General features: G+C 42.9%; 1 protein-coding gene across 1 annotated transcript in view; it reads left to right on the forward strand.

Annotated features, from left to right (window-relative positions):
- Enpp6 (ectonucleotide pyrophosphatase/phosphodiesterase 6) overlaps positions 1-26,471 on the forward strand; it is a 96,029-nt gene that overhangs the window by 53,405 nt on the left and 16,153 nt on the right. Inside the window, exons 3-6 of the mRNA XM_059244919.1 lie at positions 9,191-9,302; positions 16,924-17,065; positions 17,489-17,668; positions 20,577-20,714. Of these exons, the coding sequence (XP_059100902.1) occupies positions 9,191-9,302; positions 16,924-17,065; positions 17,489-17,668; positions 20,577-20,714 (572 nt within the window). The remainder of the gene's footprint in view (positions 1-9,190; positions 9,303-16,923; positions 17,066-17,488; positions 17,669-20,576; positions 20,715-26,471) is intronic.

Raw genomic sequence — 26,471 nt, forward strand, 5'->3', positions numbered from 1 at the left:
GAGAAGGAAAGCATCCATGTGAAACTTTAACAGAATTTACTCCTGGTTAACTACACACACTAAAATGGAAAATGGCTAATTTTAAAAAGAAATAACAAATCCCAATGTTGATAGGAGTGGAACAATGATATCTCAGGAAGTGCCGATAGGGAGCAGAGCCATACCATAATACTCAATCCTGACAGTTCTGTTCATGACATATTCCGACAGGAACGCACCCCTAAATGAACCAGAAAGCATATGTGAAAATATTTATGTCTGCATAATCCGCAATTTAAAAACTGGCAACAAACGAGTGCCCAGCAGCTGGAGAATGGATAAATACAGCAATCACATAGTGGAACTTTGGTGTTCTAACTGGTATATTAGAAAGAAGTTGGAAAGTTATCACTAAAACATCAACATTTTGTTTTTTAGGACAGACATTTGTTTTACAAAAGGGAGGTCAATTTGAATGAGCCATATGAAAATATTTAGGATATCTGAATCCCCTTTATATCACCAATTAGGAAGTGTGTTATAAATAATAGAGAACAGACTAAGAGTGGGCAGCAAAGGGACTTGTTTGGACCACATGAGAAGTATTGCATGTGGGTTCTGATGCTTGTCAGTGTCATTTTCAAAGTGCATGCCCTGGGACTTTCTGCTTTGCTTTAGTATATTGACTTTGGAATCTTCTTCCTTCTTGTGTCATTATTTTCAAGATGGCTGCCATGAGTCCAGGATTCTATCTTCACAACCTACACTCCATGCCAGAAGGAGGGACCGGCCCCTGCAGTGCCTCTTTATCTTTCATAAGGAAGCAAAGCTCCCCACCTCATGCTCCTTAGTAGACCTCTGAGTCAGGGCTGGGTCACATGACGACCCCCTCCTGAAGAGGCAACTGCTGAGAGCTTTCCTCCTAGAGTAAAAGATGGGCTGAGGGGAGGGAAGTTCCACATGACTTCAGTTTGGAACTCAACAAAAACAATTTATCCAGGCAGCCACAAAGATGTGTTCTTGCGGCCATTGTATGATGTTTATTTCCCTTCTTTTGCTAGCCATAAATATGCTTTCAGGCTTTATGACTTCATATTCTTACAATATGTTCCTAGAAGTGGTTTGTTAAGCAGAGCAGGACTATAATAAAAATGGTCAGATTGTTGCTTTATAACCTTTCCCTCAGTGGATGGAAGTGACTGAAGACTCCATTCTGAGATATAAGCTTCATAGAGCATTCCTTCCCACTATTTTAGCTACTTGTCAACTGCTATATGAAAGCATTAGTTGCAAAAGTCAAGAAAGAAATTATTATTGAGTTTTAATATATACAGCATTTGTGAGCTAAAAATCTCATGATGTCCTATTTTGTCCCTCTCAGGATAAGCATTGCCCCATTGTCTAAGTGTATTCACCCTGTCAGTTACCCACCAGATAATCACTTGGAAGCCATCTTGGTTACTAGATGGACTGTTGAAGTATCTCAGTGCTTGTAATCATGTAACTCTTATTTTACTTAATAAAGAAGCCAAAGCATAAGAGTGGTGGTGTGAGATATAGGCAGAAGAAAAGCTAGGAAGTACTTCCCTTAAATGAGAAGGGTACTCTGTGTAAGTAAATTTGTTGCAACTCTATGGGTTTGGTCCCAGGTTTTGGCACCAAAATGTGAGTTTTGCAACTCTGGGGAAAGTTATCCTAACTACTTGGGGAATCAGGCAACACCTTGAGCTGCTTAGGACAGCTCTGATGGCTGGAGCTGCAAAGAGACAGCTTAACCCTGGAGGATGAGGTATCCTGCACACCTTGAGCTGCTCGTGACAACTCTACCCTAGAGGTGTCCTGGACACTTGGAGCTGCTTAGGACAGCTCTGATGCCTGGAGCTGCAAAGATACAGCTCAGCCCTGGAAGGGAAGTTTTTCTGACTGCTCCAGAGAGTCAGGCCTGGAACTACTTCAGCAGGGAAGGGTATCATGACTGTTTGGGAAAGTCAGGCCTGGAGCTGCCAGGAGCTCTGCAGGGAAGGGTATTCTGAATGTTCAGGAGAGTCAAGCTATACCTGGTATGATGGGGGATGTTCTCCCCACAGGAAATAGCAATCCTGCTCCTCTCCTGGAGAGCTGCTACAGATGGGCTCTGCTCAGACCCCACTTAAGGGGGCTTCCTAGCAGAGCTCTGATTCTCTGGCCTAAGATGTTGCTTCTTTTGCTTTACTCTGCAAAAGGGGAAACCCCTGCAGAAATTTAGCAATCTCCTCTGGCTCCGGAGAAAAGCGTTACTTTTTCAGCTCTTTCAGCTTTCCCTTGCTCTGTCCACTGAGGGATGTCTCAGCAAGGATCTTCTCTATGCCAATGAATGAAGATCTTCACACCCAAAACTCTTTTGAGAAAGAGATTTATTTGGGAATGAGGGGTCCAGGAGAGTAGCTGCATCTACCAGGATGGAGAGAACAGCTCTTTTTTTTTTAAACTGACCAGGCATGGCAGTTTATATAGGATGTCTTGGGGTAGAGTCAACCAGGGGTTGACTTGAGGCCCAGGGCTCTACTGTCCTACTCTTTGATTGTTTAGTTTCACAAGTCAGTTGACCAGGAGCAGAGATGGCTCTGATCTGAGCCAAACTGTGTTTCTTTCACTGGCCTTACTTAGCTTTTTGACACTAATTCTAAAGCCAGGGCACATTTCTTTCACTGACTCTGATTCTAGGAACCAGGAGTGTTTCTTTGGCACTAGTTTCAGAGTCAAGGAATGTTTCCTTGGTTCTGGGTTTGGGGATAAAGTGTTTATTTCTCTGGCTCAGGTCTCATACCCAGGTTATATTTCTTTCCCTATCCTGGGCCCCAGAGCCAGGGTTCTGCTGTCCTGCTCTGTGATTTGTTGGTTTCACAAGTCAGTTGGCCAGGGCCAGAGTGGATTTCCTTAGCCAGCCTCTTTTACTATAGGATATTGTTATAATTGTTCCATTTTACTATTGTTTTTAATCTCTTACCATGACTAATTTAGAGATTAAATATCATAAGCCTACCTATCTGTCATCTATCTATCAATCAATCAATCTATCTATTGATCTATCTATCTTCATCATCTATCTAATCTATCTACAGTACAACTGAAGACAAAATGTATCTTGAGGAATGTGGTGTTAGGAAATCTTGTTATATGAACATTATACAGTGTATTAACACAAACTAAGGTGGCTGACAACATCACTAGACAATATAATCTGGTATACGTGGCCCATTGTTAATTTTACATAAAGGTTTACATAAAGGTTTCTATGCTTTCTGTTGTTTCTGGTATCTACAGAGGTCTGGTATCCTCTGGATAAGAGGATGTTATTATTAGAATTGTTCCAACACAGGTCATGACCCATAGTGAACAGTAACGTAAACTTGTGGCTTGATAATCAACTTTTAAAAAATACTCATAGAGGTTAGAACAGGATAAAATAAGTATCTGTGCCCATTGCTCACAGTTTGGCGACACTTTTGTTTCTACTGTGAATGTTCATACTACTATACTATGTCATAGAGTAAAATATTTTATAACTATATGTGTGTGATGGACATGTGTGTATGCATGTGTATCTGGAAGCTGGAGACTTACATCATGAATCTTCCTCAATTGCTCTCTACTCTATTCTTTGAGGCAGGGTCTCCCAGTTGGACATGAAGCTCACCAATATGGTTAGTCAATCTAGCTGGCTTACTCCTGGACTCCCTTGTCTCCACTTCTGGTTACCTGAATTAAAGGCAGGATATCATGACCATCTGGTAGTTGTGTGCACTAGGGATTTGAACTCAGGTCTCTGCACTTGTGTGGCCAGTATTTTAATCACTGATCCATCTCTCAGCCCTGCAAAAAGTTTAGTAAAGACTGTCATACAGATGCTCTTGGGCATACCTCCTGATTCCTAAATTTATTTATTTCTATTTCTTATTTGATGAAAAGCATGTTCAGAGCAATAAATTATAGCAGTGAGGGAAACATTCTTGATTTTCTTCTGGCCTAAGTGAAAATGTGTCCCTTGAAGTGTGAAGTATAGAATTTTCATTGTTGTTAATAACTAGCCTGTCAACCAAGTTTTCATTTCCTCTGTACATCAATTTACATAACAGTTTTCTTTCAAATTTGTAAGTGGTTAGGTTTATTTTTAGTTAGCTATTATGATTAAACTTCTAATGTTGTTACCTGTGGTCAGGTTGTACGCATCGTGTTTGGAACTTTTCCTCTTTTGGGGAACCATTGAGATTTTATTTATGGACCAGAATATGATTTGTTTGCCTAACAGTTGTGTTTAAAATTTATATCCTATGCTCATAGGATTAAAAAAAAATTCAAATCTATTTAGTTCATTCCATTAATATTAACACTCAAATTCTCCATGTATCTCTATTTATTCATTCTATCTGTTTATTTATTGTTTGTTTACATCTTTGATAGAGGGCCTCATGTAGATGTAACCAACCATCTTATTAAATAAGAAACACAGAACCAATGCAAAGAAGAAAGCCAAGAGATTAGAGCTAAGAGCCTTACCCGTCTGCTGCAGCTAGCCTCTTCAGCCAAGAGAGACCTACTTCCTGAGTGTTTGTTTTTATATAGACTTTCTGTTCTGCCTTCTCATTGGTTGTAAACCCAACCACATGACCACCTCGTCACTTCCTGTTTGTACAGACCTCCAGATCTTCTATGGTTGGTATTGAGATTAAAGGCGTGTGTCTCCAATGTTGGCTGTATCCTTGACCACACAGAGATCTACCTAGCTCTGCCTACCAAGTGCTGGGATTAAAGGCGTGCGCCATGAACGCCCAGCTCTGCTATGGCTTGCTATTAGCTCTGACCCCCAGGCAACTTTATTTATTAACATACAAATAAAATCACATTTCAGTACAAATAAAATATCACCATAGCCTCATGTAACTCAGGCTAGCCACAAACATTGTATAGCCAATTGCCAAACTGGATTTAATTCCTGATGCTCCTGCTCAGTCTTCCAAGTACTAGGATTGCAGTTCGAATCATCTGTCAATCAATGAATGGCAGACTATTCATTGTATCTCGAACTAATTTCCATTAAGGTCAAAGTCTTGTACCTACGTTACTAAGATTCCTTTGTGTGTGCATGTACATGACACGTGAGCAATAATCTAAACATGTAAATGTCTATGTGGAGTCATGGCTTATTCTGGCTTTTTATACCTTTCATGTTTGTTTGAAAACTAAAATCCTTGGTTTTATCCTTTTATGTCATTATTGCTGCTTGAATCCTCCCTCTTTTTTTTTTTTTTACTTTTATGAACTTTGATATTTAGTTTAGAATCTGACGCTTTATTTTTCTTCTTTTAGTGATTTAGTAGTTATTCATCCAACACCCTTTTGCATGTCCATATCTTTTAAAGCAATGTCTAGTGTGAGATGTATCATAATTCATCTTCCCCTTTATCTGTAACCAAAACACTTTCCTCCCTTCCCTGGCACTCTCCCCAGTTTCTGTTGATATTCAGAGTTTTAGATTTAGATTATCATATTTAAACATTTTAAATATACATCTCATTTCAAATAAAGGACTTTCACATAGGTAATATTCTTCTTGGAATTAATTATACTTTACTATTGCATGGTTTAGTGCTTCATTAGCTTATGGCTCTGCAACCAGGACCCATGGTTTCTGAGGGTTCAGTCCATGGCCTCTTGGTTCAATGCTCTTTGGAACAGTGGGGTGAGGGTCAGAAGATGTGGCAGAAAAGCATCTCACTCTTGGCAACTGAAAGCAGAGGGATCAGAAGGAGCAGAGACAAGAGACTCCTAACAACCTGCCCTCAGTGACCTTCTTCCTTCTTCTAGACCTCACTGTCTAGAAGTTCTAGAACCTCTTCAAACAGTTCCTAACTCCCCCAACAATTCATAAGCCTTCATGGGAATACTTCACATCTAACCCATCCCACCAAGAAACAATCTGATAAAGTGGCCATATCATTGTCCTCCCCCTATATTGTAAGAACTGCCCATCCCTGTAATGCATTGTTCTCTGCGTGGTAGCCAGCTCCTAAATAACAACATGGAGATTTATTATTAATTATGAAAGCCTGGCCTTAGCTTAGGTTTGTTTTTAACTAGCTATTATAACTTAAAATAACCCATTCCTATTCATCTTTGTTCTGTCACACACCACCCATCCTGCTTCTCAGTGTCTCCTGGTGTCCCTGTGCTCCTAGATTCATCTCTTACTTCCTCTCTCTCTTTGCCTGGAAGTCCCGCCTATATCTCCTGCCTAGCTATTGGCCGATCAGCTCTTTATTAAACCAATCACAGCAATATATCTTCACACAGTACACAAATATGCCATAACACATCCCATTATCATTTGTTGTTTACAGAATTCTGTTTTATCTACGTGTGATCACATGGCACACAATGTAGAGTCTGTGACTTCAGTGGAATTTATCTGTATTCCCCTATCACTCCCAAAGACTTTTGTAAGATGCAACCATGGTCCTCAACTAAGAAATATCCATTACAGGAATGTGTGTATGTGTGTGTGTGTGTGTGTGTGTGTGTGTGTGTGTGTGTGTGTGTGTGCTTCATCCTGTTATATTTCACAGATACTTCACTTTTGTGGTAACTAATTCATTGACCATTTTCTAAAACTTTATGTGATTGTGATCATTTTCAGAAATATAGAATTTTAAACTAAAAGATATATCTGATATATCTTTTATAAACAATGCTATATTTCATTCAATTATAGTATAATGTATATGCAAATTTTATAGGCATAAAAAAGCCCAAAATGCACATGTCTTGCCTTATTGTGATATTTTCTTTCTTTATTTTATTTTTTTAATTTATTTATTTATTATGTATGCAGAGTTCTGGCATGTGTGCCTACACACCAGAAGAGGGCACCAGATCTCATCCTAGATGGTTGTGAGCCACACCATGTGGTTGCTGGGATTTGAACTCAGGACCTCTGGAACAGCAGCCGGTGCTCTTAACCTCTGAGCCACCTCTCCAGCCCCGACATTTTCTTTATTACAGTGGTCTGGAACTAAACCTACAATATCTCTGGGATATACTTACATAATTTTTAAGATTAAAAAATTAATACTGTAATAATAGCTCCACTTTACTACATATTGCCTGTATGTATTACAGAAGTCTAGATATAATTAACCAAAAAAAATGTCTTGTATCCTATTTTAACCTAGGCCAAGAGTTAATTTCTCAAGTGAAGGATATTACTACATCAGTGTTAAGCCCAGATTAATTTTAATCAAATGAAAGTATCAAGAGAACACATGCTTGATAATTTTAGCAAATATACTTATTGTTGATTATACAACAACAACAAAAAAACCTGTGGTTTGTACTAACCTGTCAGGAACAAAAATCATGCATTCATTCATCTATAAGAGAATGATCAAAGTCTTATTACTTCAAAATTCCCACTCCCACATCCTGGAAATGTGGAAACAGACACCTGGCCACACTGCAGATAGCAGTTAAACTCTGAAAGGGCACATGATGTCTGCTGTGTTTCTGGCACTAAGGAAAGTATACATACAGGGGTCGGGGATTTAGCTCAGTGATAGAGCGCTTGCCTAGCAAGCTCAAGGCCCTGGGTTCAGTCCTCAGCTCTGAAAAAAAAAAAAAAAAAAAAAAAGACAGAAAGGTGTACATACAGAACAAAAGGCTTTGAGACGACAATCAAAATTTACAAGTAACTGTTGAGAGACAAAACACAAGTATTCAAGGTAATAGGCGGTCAGTATTCCCCGTGCATTTCTTAGAATTCTAAAAACTGTGAGCAGATTCATTCCTAAACTACACCTTTTTATTATTATTATTATTTATTTATCTTCTTCGTAAGCATGTCCAGGAAAGGAGAACGGCCTGTCTCTTGGCCCTCCCTGAACCCAAGATCTCAGGCAGACAGACAGGGTCTCGCACAGACTATTCCAATCAAATGATGATATGCTAATGAAGGGAGTCTTCCTAGGAGTTGCTCTGCTACCTTGTGCGTCACCTGGAGCCACCTGGCAGACGTACTCAAAAGTGCGTGCCAACCTGTTTCCTGGCGGACTTTTTCCTCCCCCACATTCTGTGTCTCCCACTTTCACTCACTTCCACTCAGAAATCATTTTCCGCGGGCTGTAAGCTAGAGCCACATCTGGTGTGCTGGTTCCCCTGGTCTGGCATTTCACGGTGCTTAACTGTTTAGAAGTCCTCTGAACTCTGGCTCACACTGCTTTCTTCGCCTTGGTACCCACCCTACCCCCACTCCTAACTCCAGCCCCCATCACCTTGGCTGTGTCTCTAACACTGAGTCGGGGACAGGGATGCAAGCAGGACTTTACAGAGAAACATAATGCTTCTTACTGAGTTCCGACACCACCCAGGAAGTGGGCACCTCACTTCAGACCTCACACAGCACACTGTTGTTCTCTTTCTCATAAGACTAGACGCTGGACTGCTTGGAGAAGGAGACCCTGGCTGATTCACTTTTGTTTCCTCTGCCTGAACAGGGCCACTAGGTCATAGCAAGTGCCAGTAAATATTTGCTCAACAAATGTAAACTGAGGCTGGCTCATCCCTCTGCTGCTCTGTGTTCTGATATTCTGATTAAGTGTCCCCTCCCGAAGACAAGTACTTCTCCTGGTCTAGGAGTCTGGGGTAGAAACTTGAGCAGATTCACACCCAGCTTCTGACTCTTTTATTGCATTTTGGGAGGTGGAAGGCCGGCTCAGAACTCTTGCTTTAACTCAGTGAAGTTGGCTTGCTGTTACCACTCTATAGTCCAGTTAGTCTTCATAACTGGATAGGGAAATGTTTATTTTATAATTATCTGGCTACAAGGTACTATTCAACATAAGTCTTTTGAATAGGCAAGGAGACTTTAGACTAGATGATGGTAGTTATGGAAAATCTAGAAAAAATTGAGATATTTTGGTATACTAATTAATATTTGTTTTGTTTCTATTGTCCAATTTGTAGCCATCATGGGACTCCAGTATTACATTGGAATGACATTAAGAAACTACTCTACTGAAGCAAAAATATAATGAAATATGCTACCTACCAGGAATAAATTATTTTAGTTTATAAAAATTTACAAAAATATTTTGACTGATGTTTGTTTTAGTGGAATAGGTTCATAGCCCTACTTCAAGTATTAGAGACAATAACTATTTTCCATATCTTTTCTTGTTAGGCTGTGAAGTGGAGATTCTTGGTGTCAGACCAACTTACTGCCTAGAATATAAAACCGTCCCAACAGATATCAATTTTGCTGATGCAGTCAGTGGTGCTCTTGACTCATTAAAGTAAGTGTCCCAAATCTTTAGCCATAACGTTGTTCTTCCTTGTTTTTCTTTTAACAAAGAGATTATGTGTGCGTGTGTGTGTGTGTGTGTGTGTGTGTGTGTGTGTGCGTGCGTGTGTGCGTGCGTGTGTGTGTGTGTGTGTGTGTGTGTGTGTATGTACACACACAGTGGATATAGGTGTTTGCAGAGAGGAGTTAGGTCCTGTGTAACTGGAGTTACAGGCAGTTGTGAGTCACCTGACATGGGCGCTGGGAACCAAACTCTGGTCCTCTGAAAGAGCAGCAAGCACTCTTGGCCACTGGGCAATCTCTCCATTTCCTCTGCCTTCTTGGATGAACAGCAAGTCCTACAATGGTCTGAGAGAACTGGATCTAGGTGTAATAATATCTCAGCGAGTTGTATGTAGTGATTGTTAGGTGAGAGAAGTGGATTGTACCTGTGAGCACTGTTTGCAAATGGTGAATGGGATGTTAGCAATCCCCAGGACTCGAGGACCTTCTTCTTCTGTTGTTAGACTATAGAGAAACCACATAAGTACCAGAATTTTCACACTGATGATTTACTGAGCAAGTATATTTCAAAGACATCAGGGAGTATTTTCATTAAGGAAGGATCTGTGACCAGATGTGTTTGGGGAAACTGCCTTTTCAACACTCTTGTTTAAAATGTACAAAGCACGTTGCGTATTAGAACAAGGAATGGCTTTGGTTTTGCTTAGTTGTTTTTGTTTGTTTGTTTGTTTGTTTTTCCCTTGCACATGAACAATGACACAGAGTGTGAAACACGCAAGATTTAGTTCCCCTCCCCTGAATAACACATAGGTCTGTCAGGGAACTGATTATCAAGTCAAAGATAAAGCCTCAAGTCAACTGGAAGCAGTCAGATCACCAAGATGGGGGGCCAGCTGGGAGTGTCCTTTAGAAATCAGGAACAAGGAGGTGTTGGGGGCTCCCATTTCTGAAGCTGGACTTGAGGTTTTTTGAGGTCTTCTTGGCTGCTGAATGGGTTTCCTAGTGGGGAGTCAGAGCAGAAGACACAGATAGAATCAGAGTTTATAGATTGGGGCAGGACCTTCATCATTCCAAAAGAGCATGGTTTCCAGCCAGGAAGTGAGAGGTCATCCTTCCTAAATCCAGTTCATGAATCACCGGCACCAAACAGTGATGCCTGGCTATGATTGGGATTGTCTCTCACACAGATGACCAACTATATATTACATTCTAAGCTGCCTCAGGTACAGAGATGAGCAACCGGGTGAGATTACCTCCTAGTAACTCAAGTATCTACTTAGTAGTGGGATCTTCCTCATGGGGTAAGATTACCTCAGTACAGAGGTGACTGATCATGGATGGCACACTTTCACTTCCTTTTCTGCCCCAACCTTCAAAGTAAATGGTTGCCACTCCCACAGGATTATCAAAGGAGAAAACAGGACCCCATCCTTTGCTGATTTTCTGACCATTCTCCCTGTGGGAAATCTATAAAGAGGGGTCTTTAGGTCACAAAATTCTTTAGCATGATTGACATGCTAAAGAGAAAATGTCTTCAAAATATTAAACATCAAGAAGAAACAAACTTATTCGTGTCATTTGATTCTGGTGGCATTTAGAGGGGGCAGAGTTAGCTTAAGCAAATGTTCTTTGTACAGTTTATATATTATGTGTGTTGTGTGTGTTATATGATGCTGCCTGCTACTTCATCTGCCTTTTTTATTTCTTGCACACAAGAGCTAGAGAGCCATGTGCATGCAGAGCTGGTACATTGTGTTGCTGTCCGGTTAATGCAAAGCAGACTGCCACAGCACCCAGGGCAGATGAACAGTGCCAGAACTTCAGAATTCCTCTGTGTCTACTCAGTCTTACTTCCAATGTATTCCAAACCCAAACACCATCCATCCCTATAGCCTACTGCCATGAGAGACAGGAGAGTTTGGGTTGTAATTGTCACATAGATACCTCCAAGTAGTCGGACAGTCTGCTTATCAGTGTGTTTGCGTATCTCTCATATTTATCTTGTGTTTGGAACTGAATGGACTCTCTTTGTACCCAACCCAGAAGTCACAGTAAAATCGCAAGGAATACTATGAGAGCTCCAGGCTAGTGATCATCAGTTTAAGCAGACATTCTTATTTTCACAACACCCGAATGCTGGAGGAATAAAAATTGGGTTCTGTTTCCTTTAGAGAAGTATTGGCTTTGTGGGTTTTCGTTTTTTGTTTTTTGCCTTTTGTTTTTCTTTGTTAAGCAACACGACAAGGTAATAGGACTCTGGGAGATGCATCTTTATCTTGGAAATAGGGAAGATTTTCTGATTGTTGCTATAGTTCCTGGTGGTAGGGGTAGGATGTGTGTTCATATTTGGTAAAGGGATTGGACTCCTCTAGAGAGAAAAGGCCGCAAAGAACTACAAGTCCATAGAATTGGCCTCAGACTAGGCTTCCATGTGGTATGGTCTGGTGCTCTGCATTGCCCAACTCAATACCATTCATGTGGCGGGTAGTCTAGGTGCATGGTCTTGAACTCTGTAGACCAGTATTTTTCAACCTTCCTAATGCTGCAACCCTTTAATATAGCTCCTTATGTTGTGGTGACCTCCAACCATAAAATTATTTTCATTGCTACTTCATAAGTGTAATTTTGCTACTGTAATGAGTCATAATGTAAATATCTGATATGCAACTCTTGAAGAGGTTATGACCTACAGATTGAGAACTGCTGCCATTCACACGGTCTGCAATCTAGATGATGTCTCTGGATTTTGACAGTATAGACCTGGGCAGGATTGAGTAAGACTAATGCTCTTGGGGTTGGGAGGCAGGGTCTTCATACTGCCAAAGTTAACCAGGCAGCTAGAAACAACCTCTTTAATGGTAGATAGAAAGATCATTTCTGACATGATCCCAGGTCCTTTCTGTTTATGGACTGACAGAGAAGAGTAGAGATGCAAAGTCCTGCTTGTTGTCTCTAAGCTAGGTAGTATTTGGAATGAGAGAGAAAGGAAAGGCCAGATGATACTCCCCAAGGAAGGCAGTGGGGACGACCTGGGTCCTCCTCCAGGAACAAAAAAAAGAAAGCACTTTCTTCAACTTTCACTTCCTTCTTACAAAGCAGACTGAAGACTAATGTTTGTAAGTCAATACTTTTATTCACACAAAAATCAAATCTGTCCTCTTCAGGAATGAAGTGGTAGATAGTCTTAGCCAGATTAGAACAATCTGGAGCAATCAAGATTGCTTTGCATGTAAGAGCTTGTGCGTGAGTGTGTGCATATGGCACAAAGGAATCTAATTCTTGTGGTAGGTGTGTTTAGGCAAAGCTGTGGAATGACTTAGCTTCCCATCAGATAGCCCTGACTGGCACTAAGGTTCTTTTGGTTTTCTCTATCTCAAATTCCTAATTATAATTTGAGGAGCATTTGGAAATTGCCACACACAAGTGTTCAAACACACACACACACACATACATTGTTCTGAATCTGTCTTGTGCACAGAGTTCAACTGCCTTTCAGAGAGAATGGACATGGGACAGATATGAAAGAACCTAAGAGAGATCATTAAGACCTTGCCATGCATTCTTACCCAGGGGTGTTTCAGCAGGAGTCCAGGCAGATCAAGAGGCTTCACATGTCCAGACAGGAAGAGATGAGACCACACTTGTGTTTGACCTGGGCATTGCTTTGCACTGCCATATCCTTGTAAAATGCTACCTTTGAATTTCAATGACTTTTTTTTTTTTTTTTTTTTTGGTTTTTCGAGACAGGGTTTCTCTGTGTAGCTTTGCGCCTTTCCTGGGACTCACTTGGTAGCCCAGGCTGGCCTCGAACTCACAGAGATCCGCCTGGCTCTGCCTCCCGAGTGCTGGGATTAAAGGCGTGCGCCACCACCGCCCGGCCTTCAATGACTTTTTTGCATAGAAAAAGAAGATTAAAGAAAAGGTGTCAATTTTAATATCAAAGCATTGGGACAAAGGGCTTTATTTACATGAACCTATGTTGCTCTTTATCTACTGTGGGGAATGATGAGATGTGGGTATTGATACATGGAGAAATATCAATAACATTGAGAATAATCAAACTATAACTTCAGGGTTGTTTCTTCCATCAGAAAATTCAAATTTTATTTTTATCAGGTTTCTGCTAGCTAACAGCTAAGTTTACAGAACCTGAATGATAACCACGAATGAAAGATGGTAACTTTTAAGCATGTGTATTGGACAGTGTTCCAAGATGATACTGAAGGGTCACACTGTCATTTCAGGGATCTTCTTTCTAAATATTAAATCATCTTTCTTAACAGTCAATAACTAACCATACTTTTAAATTGCTTCCATTTCTCTGTGCCCAGTTCCTCTCCCTTCCCAGCCTACTTCAGTAAGAAAAATGCATATGACATTATGAACTCTTTATATTGCAAAGCAATCTAGACAGAATTATAAGGTGAGGGGAGAATTGGGTGTCCCTGAAACCCTAGGGTTGGAGGCCCCCTGCAGCTTTCTGGGAACTGGGTTTGATGGCCACATGTCCTTCTGGCATGGTTCCTGAACCTCAAAGCTGTAAATGGCCAATGGTAGACACGCAGGCATTTCTATCCAACTTGCCTCACCCAGCCTCATAACAAATGAGCTGACCTGTGATAGAGACCAGACCCACATCGGAAACAGCTGGCTACCAAGAATTTATCTGCTAAACTCCAAACAGGCAGGAACTGTCAGCCCTGGGAGACTTCAGTCCCTAATGAATCAATGAAACCTTAGCACAGGAACCTCTCGCGTGTGTATTCCTTGTAACACAAGCACCCCAAATCAAGTGTTCCTGGCATCTAAGGTTGACAGCTTCCTGAAACAATGCCATCAGGTAAATTGTGACACTCTCCAGCTTTCTGACCACATGGAGATTTTCAGATGTGATAAACAGCCTTGGAGAAACCAGCCTATGCTACAGTGCACTACAAATACACTGCAATACAGTGGGTATTAAAATGAAGAGAGCGGGGTGTATTTCATTAAACTCCAATACCACAGTAAGCCTCACTTTATTAAGACACCAATGCATTAAGTGGGATTTCCCACCATATCTAGGGCCTGTGCTGGAAGTGTGGACCCCTAAACAGATGATATAGTGCATGACCCAGCACATCTGGAATGTCTAAGAGGCCAGTCCATAAAGCAGATAAATGCGGAGGCTTATCTCCAGGACAGGTTTTATGGAAAGCTTCCATTGTGTTCAGATGTAGTGATGGAGGAAGAGGCCAGAGCCCTCCCAGTCATGGACCATGAGTGAGTTTCAGCGTTTGGATGAAAGTCATATATATTGCCTAGTACTGACTTCTCCCTACCACCTACACACTCATGGGGCCCTAGAGGGACCTTTTGTACCTGACTGTGTATAGATGCACAGGAGGTTTGAATTAGTCATCCTCACATTAGAGAGTATGAATAATGATCATACCATTTGTGAGAAAAATCTAAATACTAACATAACCCAATCCATACTGTGGAGGAGGGTGGCAATGGGGCTTATTACTGAAGGGTCAGTTTGTTTTCTTCTAAAGATAGAAAAGAACATCTGACTAACAATTTCACTTCGCTTGAAACCAACGTTTCCTTGGAGCTGTTAATGATATGCACCCCAGAGTGTTCCCTAAAACATAACGACATCACTAAAGGGTACGGGACCATAAGGAAGAAGGTGCCAGGCAGAGAATACTCTTGAATCTCTCCCCTAGTTTAGAAGATAGAGTACATGTGGAGGGACTTTCTTTCAAAGGCCCAGTTTACATTTCCAAGTTCCAGCTTTGTCTCAGAGATCTGCCAGAAAGTGAGAAACTTCTAGAACCTTCTGAAGTCTGCCTCTTCGTGTGCAAATCTGGAAATGCTCTTTTGTGAGGACCATTTTCCCAATAGCTCCAGGCCTGAAAATGAAGTCAACCCATCGACACAGAGCACCTGGGTGACGATGATGGTGTCTCCTGGTGTTACTTTTGCCCTTTCTCTGGGAGTTGGTAAGGTGTCATAAAACACCAGCAATTTCCAAAGTTCACTCAGGCTGGGTGGAATGGTTCCCCTTTGTCATGGGCTGTTGACAGATGCTGCAACCAACACAGAACCCAGCCACAGTCAACAGCCCCCTTAGCGGGTACTTGTTACTATACACCTAGCTGACACCTGTAGGGTGTTTACTGTGTGCCAAATGCTAGGCTTGAGCTGAGAGGCCTGGAGAACGAACCCTCATTCCTGATGTGAAGGGATCTCTAGTTTAGAGAGAGAAAAGTACACCTAAAAGGGCCCAGAAGAGAGCATACAGTCATGGGGGCATGGTGCCATGTGCCAGAGCCACCTGATCTGGCCTCAGGACACCAGAGGAAGCTTCCTGGAGGAGGTGACAACTTTCACAGATCTGAAAGAAGAGTGGATACTATGTGACTCTGACCAGGCAAACCAAGCTCTCTAAGCATTACGAGGATGCTTCTCTCTTGGGGGACAGCAAGACCCAAGGTGCTGGCAGCCCTGAGATCACACTCTTGTATTGCTCGTGCTGGGAAGATCATTTCAAGGGAAAACATGATGTGTGACTATGTGACTATGTGTCTGTGTCTGTATACAGATGTGCCTAAAACAGCGTTTTTCAAGAGAAATAAGGCAAATTGACGAGGATATTAATACTTCCTCTTGTACAGGTCCAAGCAGAAAAAAAAGACCACCTTTCATTTCTTTTCCATGGCCTCATCTTTCAGTCCCAGAGGCCATCATACCATCTTCACCACCATCAACAGCACTCTGGTCTATTTTTGGTGCTTGATGGGAAGATAGGCAAAGTCAGAGCTTGGGGAGGGGACGTCACAGTGGAAAGTGTTGTGTGAAGGATGAGAGAACATTTCCTGGAATTCTTCCTTCTCTCCATAAGCTATCTGCTCTTCTTTATATCACTAGCTTCTGGCCATCCTTAGGCCAGCCTTGGGGGTTAAATGGTTTGGATTTTCACCATCAGTGCTGACCCTGGGGGTGTTTTGGAGTTCATAAATGTACAGTTACTTTTGGGATTTACTCTGTGTCTATAGGAGAGCTAGCCTGTCAAAGGTTCCCATAGAGCCCATGGCTGGTGTGTGTGTCTGCGGATGGTAGATCCTAAGGATTCATCTATTTACAGCTGACAAAGTGGCTGTGGTGTCACTGTTGATATTCTTGTCAGTCAGACCCACAATCTAGCATTTTATTAGGACTCCCTTCAAGTCCACTAATAATTTTATGGTAGTTATTTAAAGAACTGCCTCTACTTTCCTGACTTTCCAGTTCCAGCAGGTTATGAGAAGGGAGTTATAAAGACTATGCTCTGCCTCATGCGACATCTTTCTATTTTTGTGGCCATGAAAAGCAATACAGTCTGGCCAGAAGAAGAGGTGACCAATAAAAACACTCTTCAAATCTTGCCACCAAGTTGCTCAGGACTAGAAACCTTGCGTTCAGTATTTACCTACCTTGTTTATGTGGACATGTGGGTTTTGACTGATCTACTAGGCAGGTCTGCTTGGGGGTTCTCACACCTTCACAGAGGGTCAGTGGGTCCTGAGGGAGCAAGCTGTCAGAGGTCTCCTTCAACTGTGTTTGTCTCACACTGTCCCCTCCAGGAGTGGCCGAGCTGATCTAGCAGCCATATACTACGAGCGCATCGATGTGGAAGGTCACCACTATGGCCCCTCGTCGCCTCAGCGAAAAGATGCCCTCAGAGCTGTGGACAATGTGCTGAAGCACATGATCCAGTGGATCAAGGTGACCCAAAACAACTGATCTGGCATTTTTCTCTGTCATCTCTTATCATCTCCATGACTGCTGGTCCTTCATACTTCCTTCAACAGTTTCTTTACTAGGCCAGTGTAAGGCTCTCTTTTCTTCATGTAGTACTTTTTAGGGCACCAAGCGACTCCTTATTCCATGGATAGTCAGTGGGATTTAACTCATCCAGATGTGGTTTTTGCCTGGCTTGACTAGAGAGCTGGCCTGGTTCGTAGTAATATTAGTAAGTCTATTGACCAGTTTAACCTGGACATGGCGGTTAAATGTGGGTTCCAACTTTAACAGTCTCCGTTCTCCTTTAATCAATAGCTTAAAAGCACGTCTTTACAAGAATGTTTGTGTGAAAGGATCTTTCTTCAATCACTGTGGTGACTGCTCGTGTCCCCCCCTCCCCCGCAGGAACGAGGCCTGCAGGATGACCTAAATGTCATCATTTTCTCAGACCATGGGATGACTGACATCTTCTGGATGGATAAAGTGATTGAGCTGAGCAAGTACATCAGCCTGGATGACCTGCAGCAGGTGAAGGACCAAGGGCCTGTTGTGAGCCTGTGGCCAGCCCCTGGAAAACACTCTGAGGCAAGACACACCGTGGTGGATGGGAGGTGACCTGGCCCCATTGGCCCCTCATTTATGCTTTGTCTTATTCCTAGAGTTTTCACAATGAACTATGTAACAGGGTAGGCGCACAGACTTTGGGATCAGATGACTGAGCTTGCCATTCACTTACCAAGTGACCTTTATAAAGGTCATTCATTTTCTATGTTTGTTTATTCTATACCAGTATCTACCTCCCCTGAATTTAATGAAAATTAAAAGAGATAAACGAGACTCCATACTTTGCAAATGCCTGGCACGTGTCAGCATGCCCTTATTAGGGCTCTTTTATTGTTGGACAGACTACGGAGGGGGCTGCTAGAGGCAGGCTCTTCAGAATGAAGCTGCCACTCTGATCTGCATCCGATTCTTTTTACCAGGGGGGCTGGAGATATAAAGCTGACTAAAGAAGACAGCCTAGGCCACATGTGTACAGTGGGTTCATCCCTGACTTTACGGTCACACCTCTTAGGTTCTGATCCCAGCTCTGTTATAACTGTGTACAAGGGAATGGCAAGTCTGGCCCTTCTGCCTTCCACACAGAAACACGGCAATGAACGCTATCCTCAAATCCATGGGAGTACACAGAAGCAGGCTGAGATCACAGCAGAGACTATATATATGTGCCACTTAGGAAGACCATCATCAAACAGGAGGGTGCCTAGGAGGGTGTGGTCGGCTTCCTACAGTGTGCAGATGAGGAACAAAACTCCCTTTCAGGAACTCAGTACCCTGTGTTCACCCTCTCAAAAAAATAATTAGGGATGGCAGTGGATGGTAAGAATAAGGAGGAATGAGTGCCATTCTTGGCTGACAACGGAGTGCTCATGTTGCTTCCTCGCCTCCCAGTGCATGGATGTAGCGTCTGTCCACCCCCAGGGGAGCTGACGTGAACCAGGAAGCATCTATGTTTCTCGGTGGAGGGGACAATGCCAGCCACAGGGGGGGCAGGAGGAGCCTGGGTGCCACTGCCTTCCTGCATCCTCATGGCTACAGAACAGTTGCCTGTGAACATTAGCCAGAGGGGCCTGGTGGAAGCGTTGGTCCTTTGGCCCAGAGCCAGCCCCACCACCACCTTGCTTGCCCTGATTTGAGGTCTCTGGTCAATGATATCACCACTCTCTCAGCCTTTCCCCATTCACTAGGGAAATGCTCCCCCCTCCCCACCACCACCATGTTTTTCCTTGAGCTCCACAGCCAGGAAACGAAGTTTACACAGTGTCCCAACAACTCCCTAAATATGAAAACGGAAAGAATATGTTACACGTTGGCAGGTTCTTGGGAAGCAACTTCCCTCTTCCTGGCAAGGAAGAGCATCTTTGTCTCCAATTTGGCACTTAGGCATGTGACACCTCCAGAATGCTTGGGCATCAACACTCACAGGAGCTGAGAAGAGCATCTTCCAGCAGGATGCGCATCCCAAACACTGCCGTCAGCCAGTAGCAGTTGGTAATGGTTCAACAGTGGGGGCTGTGTTTGGTGACAGCTGTGTCATGTGATGGTCACAACAATCTGCAGGACCTGCTATATATCAGCAGATTTTTCACATATTTGAAATAATTCTGCATACATCGTTTTTAATCAAATAGGGGAGGCTAATTCATGGAGCTATGAACAACTTTCTGCTTAGCAGCCCGACGAAGACTGTTTTTAGGGTGTGAGTGAATACACACCATTTTATTATAAAGGAATACATATCTGATTTGGTTGGTGGCCAGCAAATCAGCGTCAGCAGGTGGATTTTAATTTTAGCCACAAATATTTAAGTTTCTGCTAAATATTGGAAGTGTGTATAGACTTTACGTCTTCATTACAGAACTGGCAATGTGGTTCATAAACAGTTCCTCGTGCTTTTAAGATTCATGTATGGGTAGGATATAATCTCAATGTCAACTTAAAGAGCACTTATCTTTTCTCTGGTTTTGGTGGTATTTAACATCAGCCGGCCACTTTCACAATTGCCACTTAATTTTAGTGCATAGAATTTTGACAAATAAGTTTTGTAATGTCTTTACCAGTCACTGATTATTTATGAAAGAATATATATATATATATATATATATATATATATATATATATGAAAGTGTGTAAGCAGTATAGGAGTATAGGATAATGTTGCAGTGGTCACCTCATCTTTAAGAGAAGTAGCATGCTGGCATGACCTACGACATTTCCTGAAAGTCCTTCCTAGATCCTTCCCATGAGCATTTTACCCTCTCAGAAAAACCACTAAAATGTAACCATTTATCGTAAGGTTGTGTGGTTACTTGAGTTTTATGTCATAAGAATCTCTGTGATATTTTCTACAATTTACATTATTTTTGCTCTGGCTGAGATCCCTGAGTCTTCTGTGCGTCTTTGCAGGTGTGGTGCGTCTGTCTTTACTGTTCTTTATGGTGTCTGCCCCAGAACTGCACCAGTATCTCTTTATCTCTCCCCATTATCTCTTCCCTCTATCTCTTCTGCTATGTGTCTGGGTTATTCTGTGCATACACTACAGGTGCACACACACACAGGAGCTTTTCATTATATTCCCTAGGGGTCCATCTCTCACATCAGAGAGCATATCAAACGTCTCTCATAGCAAGATGTGGTAGCATACACCTTTAATCCCAGCACTGGGGAGGCAGAGGCAGGCTGAGCTCTGTGAGTTCAAGGCCAGTCTGGTCTACACAGTGAGTTCCAGGCCAGCTAAGGCTACTTAGTAAGTCTTCTCAAGGAAAAAAAGTATCTTATTTTAACATAGCTAAATTCTCTCTCTTATATACATACATATATGTGCATGTATAGGTATATACACATACATATATGTGTGTATACACACATAGATATCCTATCTCACAGATGTAACATGAGTGTTCAGACAGCTCATTCTCGGTTTTCTTTGCAGATATATCACAAACTCAGCACAGTGGAACACATGACTGTGTATGAGAAAGAAGCGATACCCAGCAGGTTCTACTACAAGAAAGGGAAATTCGTGTCTCCTTTGACTTTGGTGGCTGATGAAGGGTGGTTCATAACGGAGGTAATTATAAAATCGGTGCCCTTCCCCTCATTGTTCAAATTCTATCCACAGCCCACAGGTAAGTAACAAGTATTGAGATCTTTTCACGAGGAGTCCTTTGTGGCACTGCTTCCTTGTTTAGAAAAATCAAAAGGCTGTACCGGACGTCTAGGAGAACACAGGCTTCGGGCACAAACCCAGAGTCGAGATTTAGACTTCATGGCTCCACATACTCTGTATTGTAATAAACTGGCCTTAACTCAATTACTCAAGCTTTCACACAACCTGTTTAGCTTAAAGCAGGACAGTTACTGTGATCTGAAGCTGTTGCTCCAGGGCAACGGAAAGCCAGGAGAGCCCTGTGCTTCCATCTAGAGAGAAATGTTTAGGAAACAGAACTGCAGGGACCCGGGCCCCCAAATTACCAGCTGGTTTTTACAGTAGAGATTATCTTTCCCTTTGGGCCCGAGCCCTAATGTGCCTCAGGCCTGCCTGCCTCCTCCTTGTCCTCCTGGGCTCCAGGCTCAGCAGAATCCATGTATGATACTTAGGAATGTCCCACCTTCCAGAGGAATCTATGATCACACTGAGAATCCAGTCCATTCTGGAAGGGAGCATTCCTTCAGATACGAGTTCCAAGGTGAGCTGTGCTTGGCTCGGACTGCAAGATTAAAGGAGTAGTAGGTGGCTGAAGCCAGTGATGCCTAGGACTCCAGGTAAATAACATGCTAGAGGGAACCGGTTCCTCGTCAGTGGAAATGGGCATTTGGGAGAGTGAGTGGGTGACCAACAGGCAGGCCATGAAATGAAAGGGCTCTGTGACATGAACATCAGCTATTGAGCAAGACTGAGTTATTCCTGTGTGTTACAGAGAGAAATGTTTGGTCACCGTGAACCATAAACAAGGCAGATCTGGTTGAAACCATGGGCAACAGAAGGCAGAGGCCGGTCAGGCTCTGCTGAAACTGAATCCCCCTTCCTCTGCCATGCCATTTAGAGTCTCTAAGGTGGATGGATGCAGAGAGAGGAGGAGGCCAACCTGGGCTCCGTAGGAAACCTTCAGAAATACCTAGAGACAAAAAGGGTTTCAGGAGACTCCTAACACCACCACTTCCGGGAACTAAGATGTAACTCTTTAGTTCGTCAGCCCGTTCGGAGTTCACATGGACTGAGAGAGAATATTTTAAGCTATGACTGCTATGATTTTTGCACACATGGAAACCCCCCAGCTGGCCGGGCCAGGGTATCGCACGCGTGCAGGGGACCAGGCTGGGCAGATGCTGGCGGGCAGCCCACTCCCTTCGGGCATGGCGGCGGGGTGGTGCGTGGACATTCACAACGCAGATGCTACATCCGCATGGAGAGTTTATTATAATAGAGAGATAAAGAGGCAGAGAGACAGAAGGGGGCAAGAAGGGGGTGCACACCTTGTGGAAGAAAAGCAGAAGGAAGGGGAAGAGTTTTTCCTTCTACATCAGGACGCAGGGTGGCCCCAAGGGGCAGGTCAGAATATTAACAATAACCTTGTCATGTACCATTATCATTCTCTCTCTCTCTCTCTCTCTCTCTCTCTCTCTCTCTCTCTCTCTCTCTCACACACACACACACACACACACCCCAATATAAAATGATAATAAGAATACAATCGGTTTCATTCACACATTCATATTCATAGTCTGTAACATACAAACACACGTGTTTCTCAGGGCCCTCTGTGGAGCACACAGGCAACCTGGTTAGAGGCCCACTGACATCAGTCCATCCAGAAAGACCTCCCAAGTCACAGCAAAGCACTTTCTTTTTTTGTTTGTTTGTTCTTGTTTTGAAACATCTCGCATTTTATAAAATCCTGGGCAAACTGTTCCGAGTCTCTGGAAGTCGGTAATTAAATTGTGAGGATTAATCCACAGTGGTCTACCACTAGTGTGTTGGCATGACTGGAGACATCTGCCATTTGCTTTCTCGTGTTTAGTTCAAGTGCTGAAGGGCTGAGAGGCTACAGCGTGGGGAATGGGGAGACTGACAGGCTATGGGGCGATTTGGGGTACTTTGCTGGAAACGGGTAGGGATGGCAAAGCCAGAGATCACCATGGAGAGGGTGGACAACTAGTGAGATGCCACCGCAATTCCAGTGGGACATGCCTCGGGTCCCCACAGGGGTAGACAGGCACTATGAAACCACTCCAGCTAGGAAGGGAAATCCTCTGATGGGGGGATGGGAGATTCCCTCCATTTTGGCAGAGGTTCTTCTAATAAAGGAAATATGGTACCCTGTTGTAGTCCATTCAGGAAAAAGATGTCTATCTTCTTGAGTGATGCAAGCAATCCTGGGAGACCGAGGGTACTGGTTAAAATGTGTTGGGTTGTAAGCCACGAGCCATTCACCTTTCTGTTTTCATTTTTGGCTTCTTGAAACAAAGTATTGCTAAGTTTCTCATATAGCTTTACTCTGGGAGTTCACTCTCTAGCTCAGGCTGGACTCAAATTCACTAACCTCTTGCCTCAGCCTCCTGAGTATTCGAACTAAGGCATGTGCCACCGAGTCTGGGCCACAGGCCACTTGTACAATGGCTTCAATAATGATTTGCCATCTCATTTAACTGAATCTGGAGACAATCAGCTCCATGGTTGCTTAATCCAGAAACTCAATGAAGTCAAGTCCCTGAGTCAGCTCTGTGTAATTCTGCTTTTCTTTCAAGATCACAAAATAGTTTCTGCAGCTCTGAGCTGTATGGCCTCTCAAAACACCCCAAAGCAGGAAAGAAATGCACATCTCCTACTGTTATGGGAGATGGTTATATATTTCAAAACTAGAGGAAGAAGCAGGTATGTGGGACCCTGAAGGTTATAGAATGCAAGTGGGGAGGGCCTCTCTATAAGAAAGGGTACATAACTATGAAGATGAGGTCTTAAAAAAAACCCACATACCCAATAAGTTCTTGTAGTGAAGTTTCTTTAAGGACTCTGAAAATCTGCCCCTGTCTAGAAACTATTAGCAACTTCCCCTAAGGTCTCATCAATCAACTGGTTGATGTGGCTAGAAAATTCCTGCCTGGGGTGAGATTTGCTTCTGAGATGCACTGAACTGCAGAATCAGGAACCTCAATCACAAAACCAAAGAGATGCAGAAGCTGGGGTTAAGAGACAGGGGCCTCAAAACAAAGCGTTACAGAAGCGGGCAGAGGGCATGGCACGCCATTTCCAGGAGATCGGCAATCCACTCTAGGACGCCTGGGACTGCCTGAAAAAGCCTCCTCCTGTCCCCAGCCTTGGGCCCCACCCATCCCCACCCCACACGCAAGGGAGCTGAGTCATGCTTCCCTGGATGAAACCGGAAAATTATTATCTTCTCTTATATGGTTACATACACTATATTATGTATTACTTTTGTATGTACCATACACATTAATTTAAGTTATTAAAAACTAAGAGTCACCTGTTAGCGAGGATGCCCAGGTATTTCATGATGTGGGCTTAAGAACAAAGAAAACCCCATTAAAAAAAAAAAAAGAATCCACACCATGGACAACCACATGAACAGTTTTTAAAATCTATAATTAGGGTTGGGGATGTAGCTCAGCTCCTAGACTGCTTGCCCTGTCATGTAAGCCTTGGGTCCCATGCCCAGCATCACATAAACTGGCCATTTTGGCACACACTAGGAATCCCAGCACACAGAGGGAGAAGCAGGGGGAGATCAGAAGTTCAAGGTCATCCTTGACCACATCGGAAGCTCCAGGCCTGCCTCAGATGCATGAGATCCTGTCTGGAAAAACAGAAAGGCCAGGAAAGAACACAGGGAAGGAGGGAGGGAGGAAGGAAGGGAGGAAGAAAAGAGAAAGATTTCAAGAGGGAGACTTGAGATATTAAAGATAAGTAAAACAGGAGCCGAGCGTGGTGGCACACGCTTTTAATCCTAGCACTCCAGAGGCAGAGGCAGGCTGATCTCTGTGAGTTCAAGGCCAGCCTGGTCTACAGAGTGAGTTCCAGGACAGCCAGGGCTGTTACACAGAGAAACTTTGTCTTGAAAAACCAAAAATAGATAATAAATAAATAGACAGATAAGTAAAACTATATATATATATATATATATATATATATATATATATATATATATATATATATATATATATGTCAGGATGAGTGGGAGAGAGATGTTGTGGGCAAGAGTAACCAGAATGCATCAGAATGTATCGTATACATAACAAAATTATCAAAGAAGAAAATAAATAAAAGCTGTAGAATAAGAGAAGACAGAAATAAAAGTAAGATAAATTGGGCAGAAAAAAATCAGACTACCTCTGAAAGATGTGTGTTGACCCACCCTGTTGACTTAACCAACAATGATGGAACTACACACCAGTTCTTATTGGTCATGCCTGAGTCATTTTGAATGGCTCCTTTCCCAAAGTTCCTATGGTGCACACTTACAACTATTTAACCTTTTTTTATCAGATAATACATATATCCATGGGGAAAAAAATGAGCATTGGTCAGTGATAACAACTAAAAAACAAAAAAATCCTGAACTAATTGCCGCTTGTTAACTCTCCTCATTTTGGATTATGAGTACCATTGGTCCTGAAGCAACATAGGGAAACAAAAATGGAAGACGGTATATTTCAGGGCTTCTCAGCGCAGTCAGTTTTGCGCATGTCATTTATGGTGTCTGTCATATGTGAGCACCTCTTTCTCCGGAAAGCCATCATCATCTGTGTCCTGAGAGACACTGGGATATCCCTGTCATTCATGTTTGTGCCTTAGGTTCATAGCGTGAACCTACCGTGATCACTTCATTCCTGTTCTTGAATATATACCTTTTTATTTCCTGGATAGCATATATAAAAATTTCAAGTGCCGATCCTACTCTAACACTGAGGAGTCGTTTTCTGAAAAGTCCTAAAAGCAAGTGAGTGTCTTCCATACCTCTGTTGACTTTCTTCTACAGACCTGTACTGTCTATGACCCTCTCCTAAGTACACTCCACTGAAAACTGCATTCTGCATCCTTGTTTCTGCTCAGGACCAGAACTGTTTATCGCTCACATTTCCATTTGCAAACTTCTTTCTGGTCAGAAGAAAAAGAGGCTGTGTTTTGTCCTGTAACCTGCACACCTGTCCGAGGGGCGTGCTGTGGCACAACAGAGCTGGGTCTCACTTCAGATCTGCAGATGACAAAGTCTCAGCCCTGAATGCAATCTCACTGGGTCTCATTTCGAAGTGATTAGGAAAAAAAGCTGAGTAAGGACAAGTTGATGCTGGATAGAAGCCAATAAACTAGAACCCCACCCCTCCCTCATGCCTTGGTTCCCACAGCTACCATCCCATGACCACAAAAGCGTAAGGTGGGGCTTTCACGGCACTGGCACCCAGCACCTTTCACTAAGGCTCTCACAGGATCGAGACAACCACTGAGGGTTCATTTCTTCTTATGGTCGCCTAGAAAGCTGCCACTGAAAAGACAGAGACACAGATTCAGTTTGTCACAGGAATTGTACCAATATCCAGAGTGACCCAGGTGCTCAGTGACTCCTGAGGTCACTTCTGCTCCAGGTGTTTCCAAATACAAGCTAGATTCCAACATCTGTCCTTTGTCTGACCACCCTTCCTCAGCCAGCGGAAATCTGAAGGTGTTTGTGTTTCCAGGGGACTAAACAGAAAGAGGAAAATGAGTCACTGCTGAGGTCAAGGCCCACTGTCCCCCAAGCCAGTCACTGTTCCTCAGGACAGGAAGCAGAGCTCTCGACTCATGCCCCATCTCCTCTCTCTCCCTAAGAGC

The sequence above is a fragment of the Peromyscus eremicus genome, chromosome 17 (assembly GCF_949786415.1).
Source record: "Peromyscus eremicus chromosome 17, PerEre_H2_v1, whole genome shotgun sequence".
NCBI lineage: Eukaryota > Metazoa > Chordata > Mammalia > Rodentia > Cricetidae > Peromyscus > Peromyscus eremicus.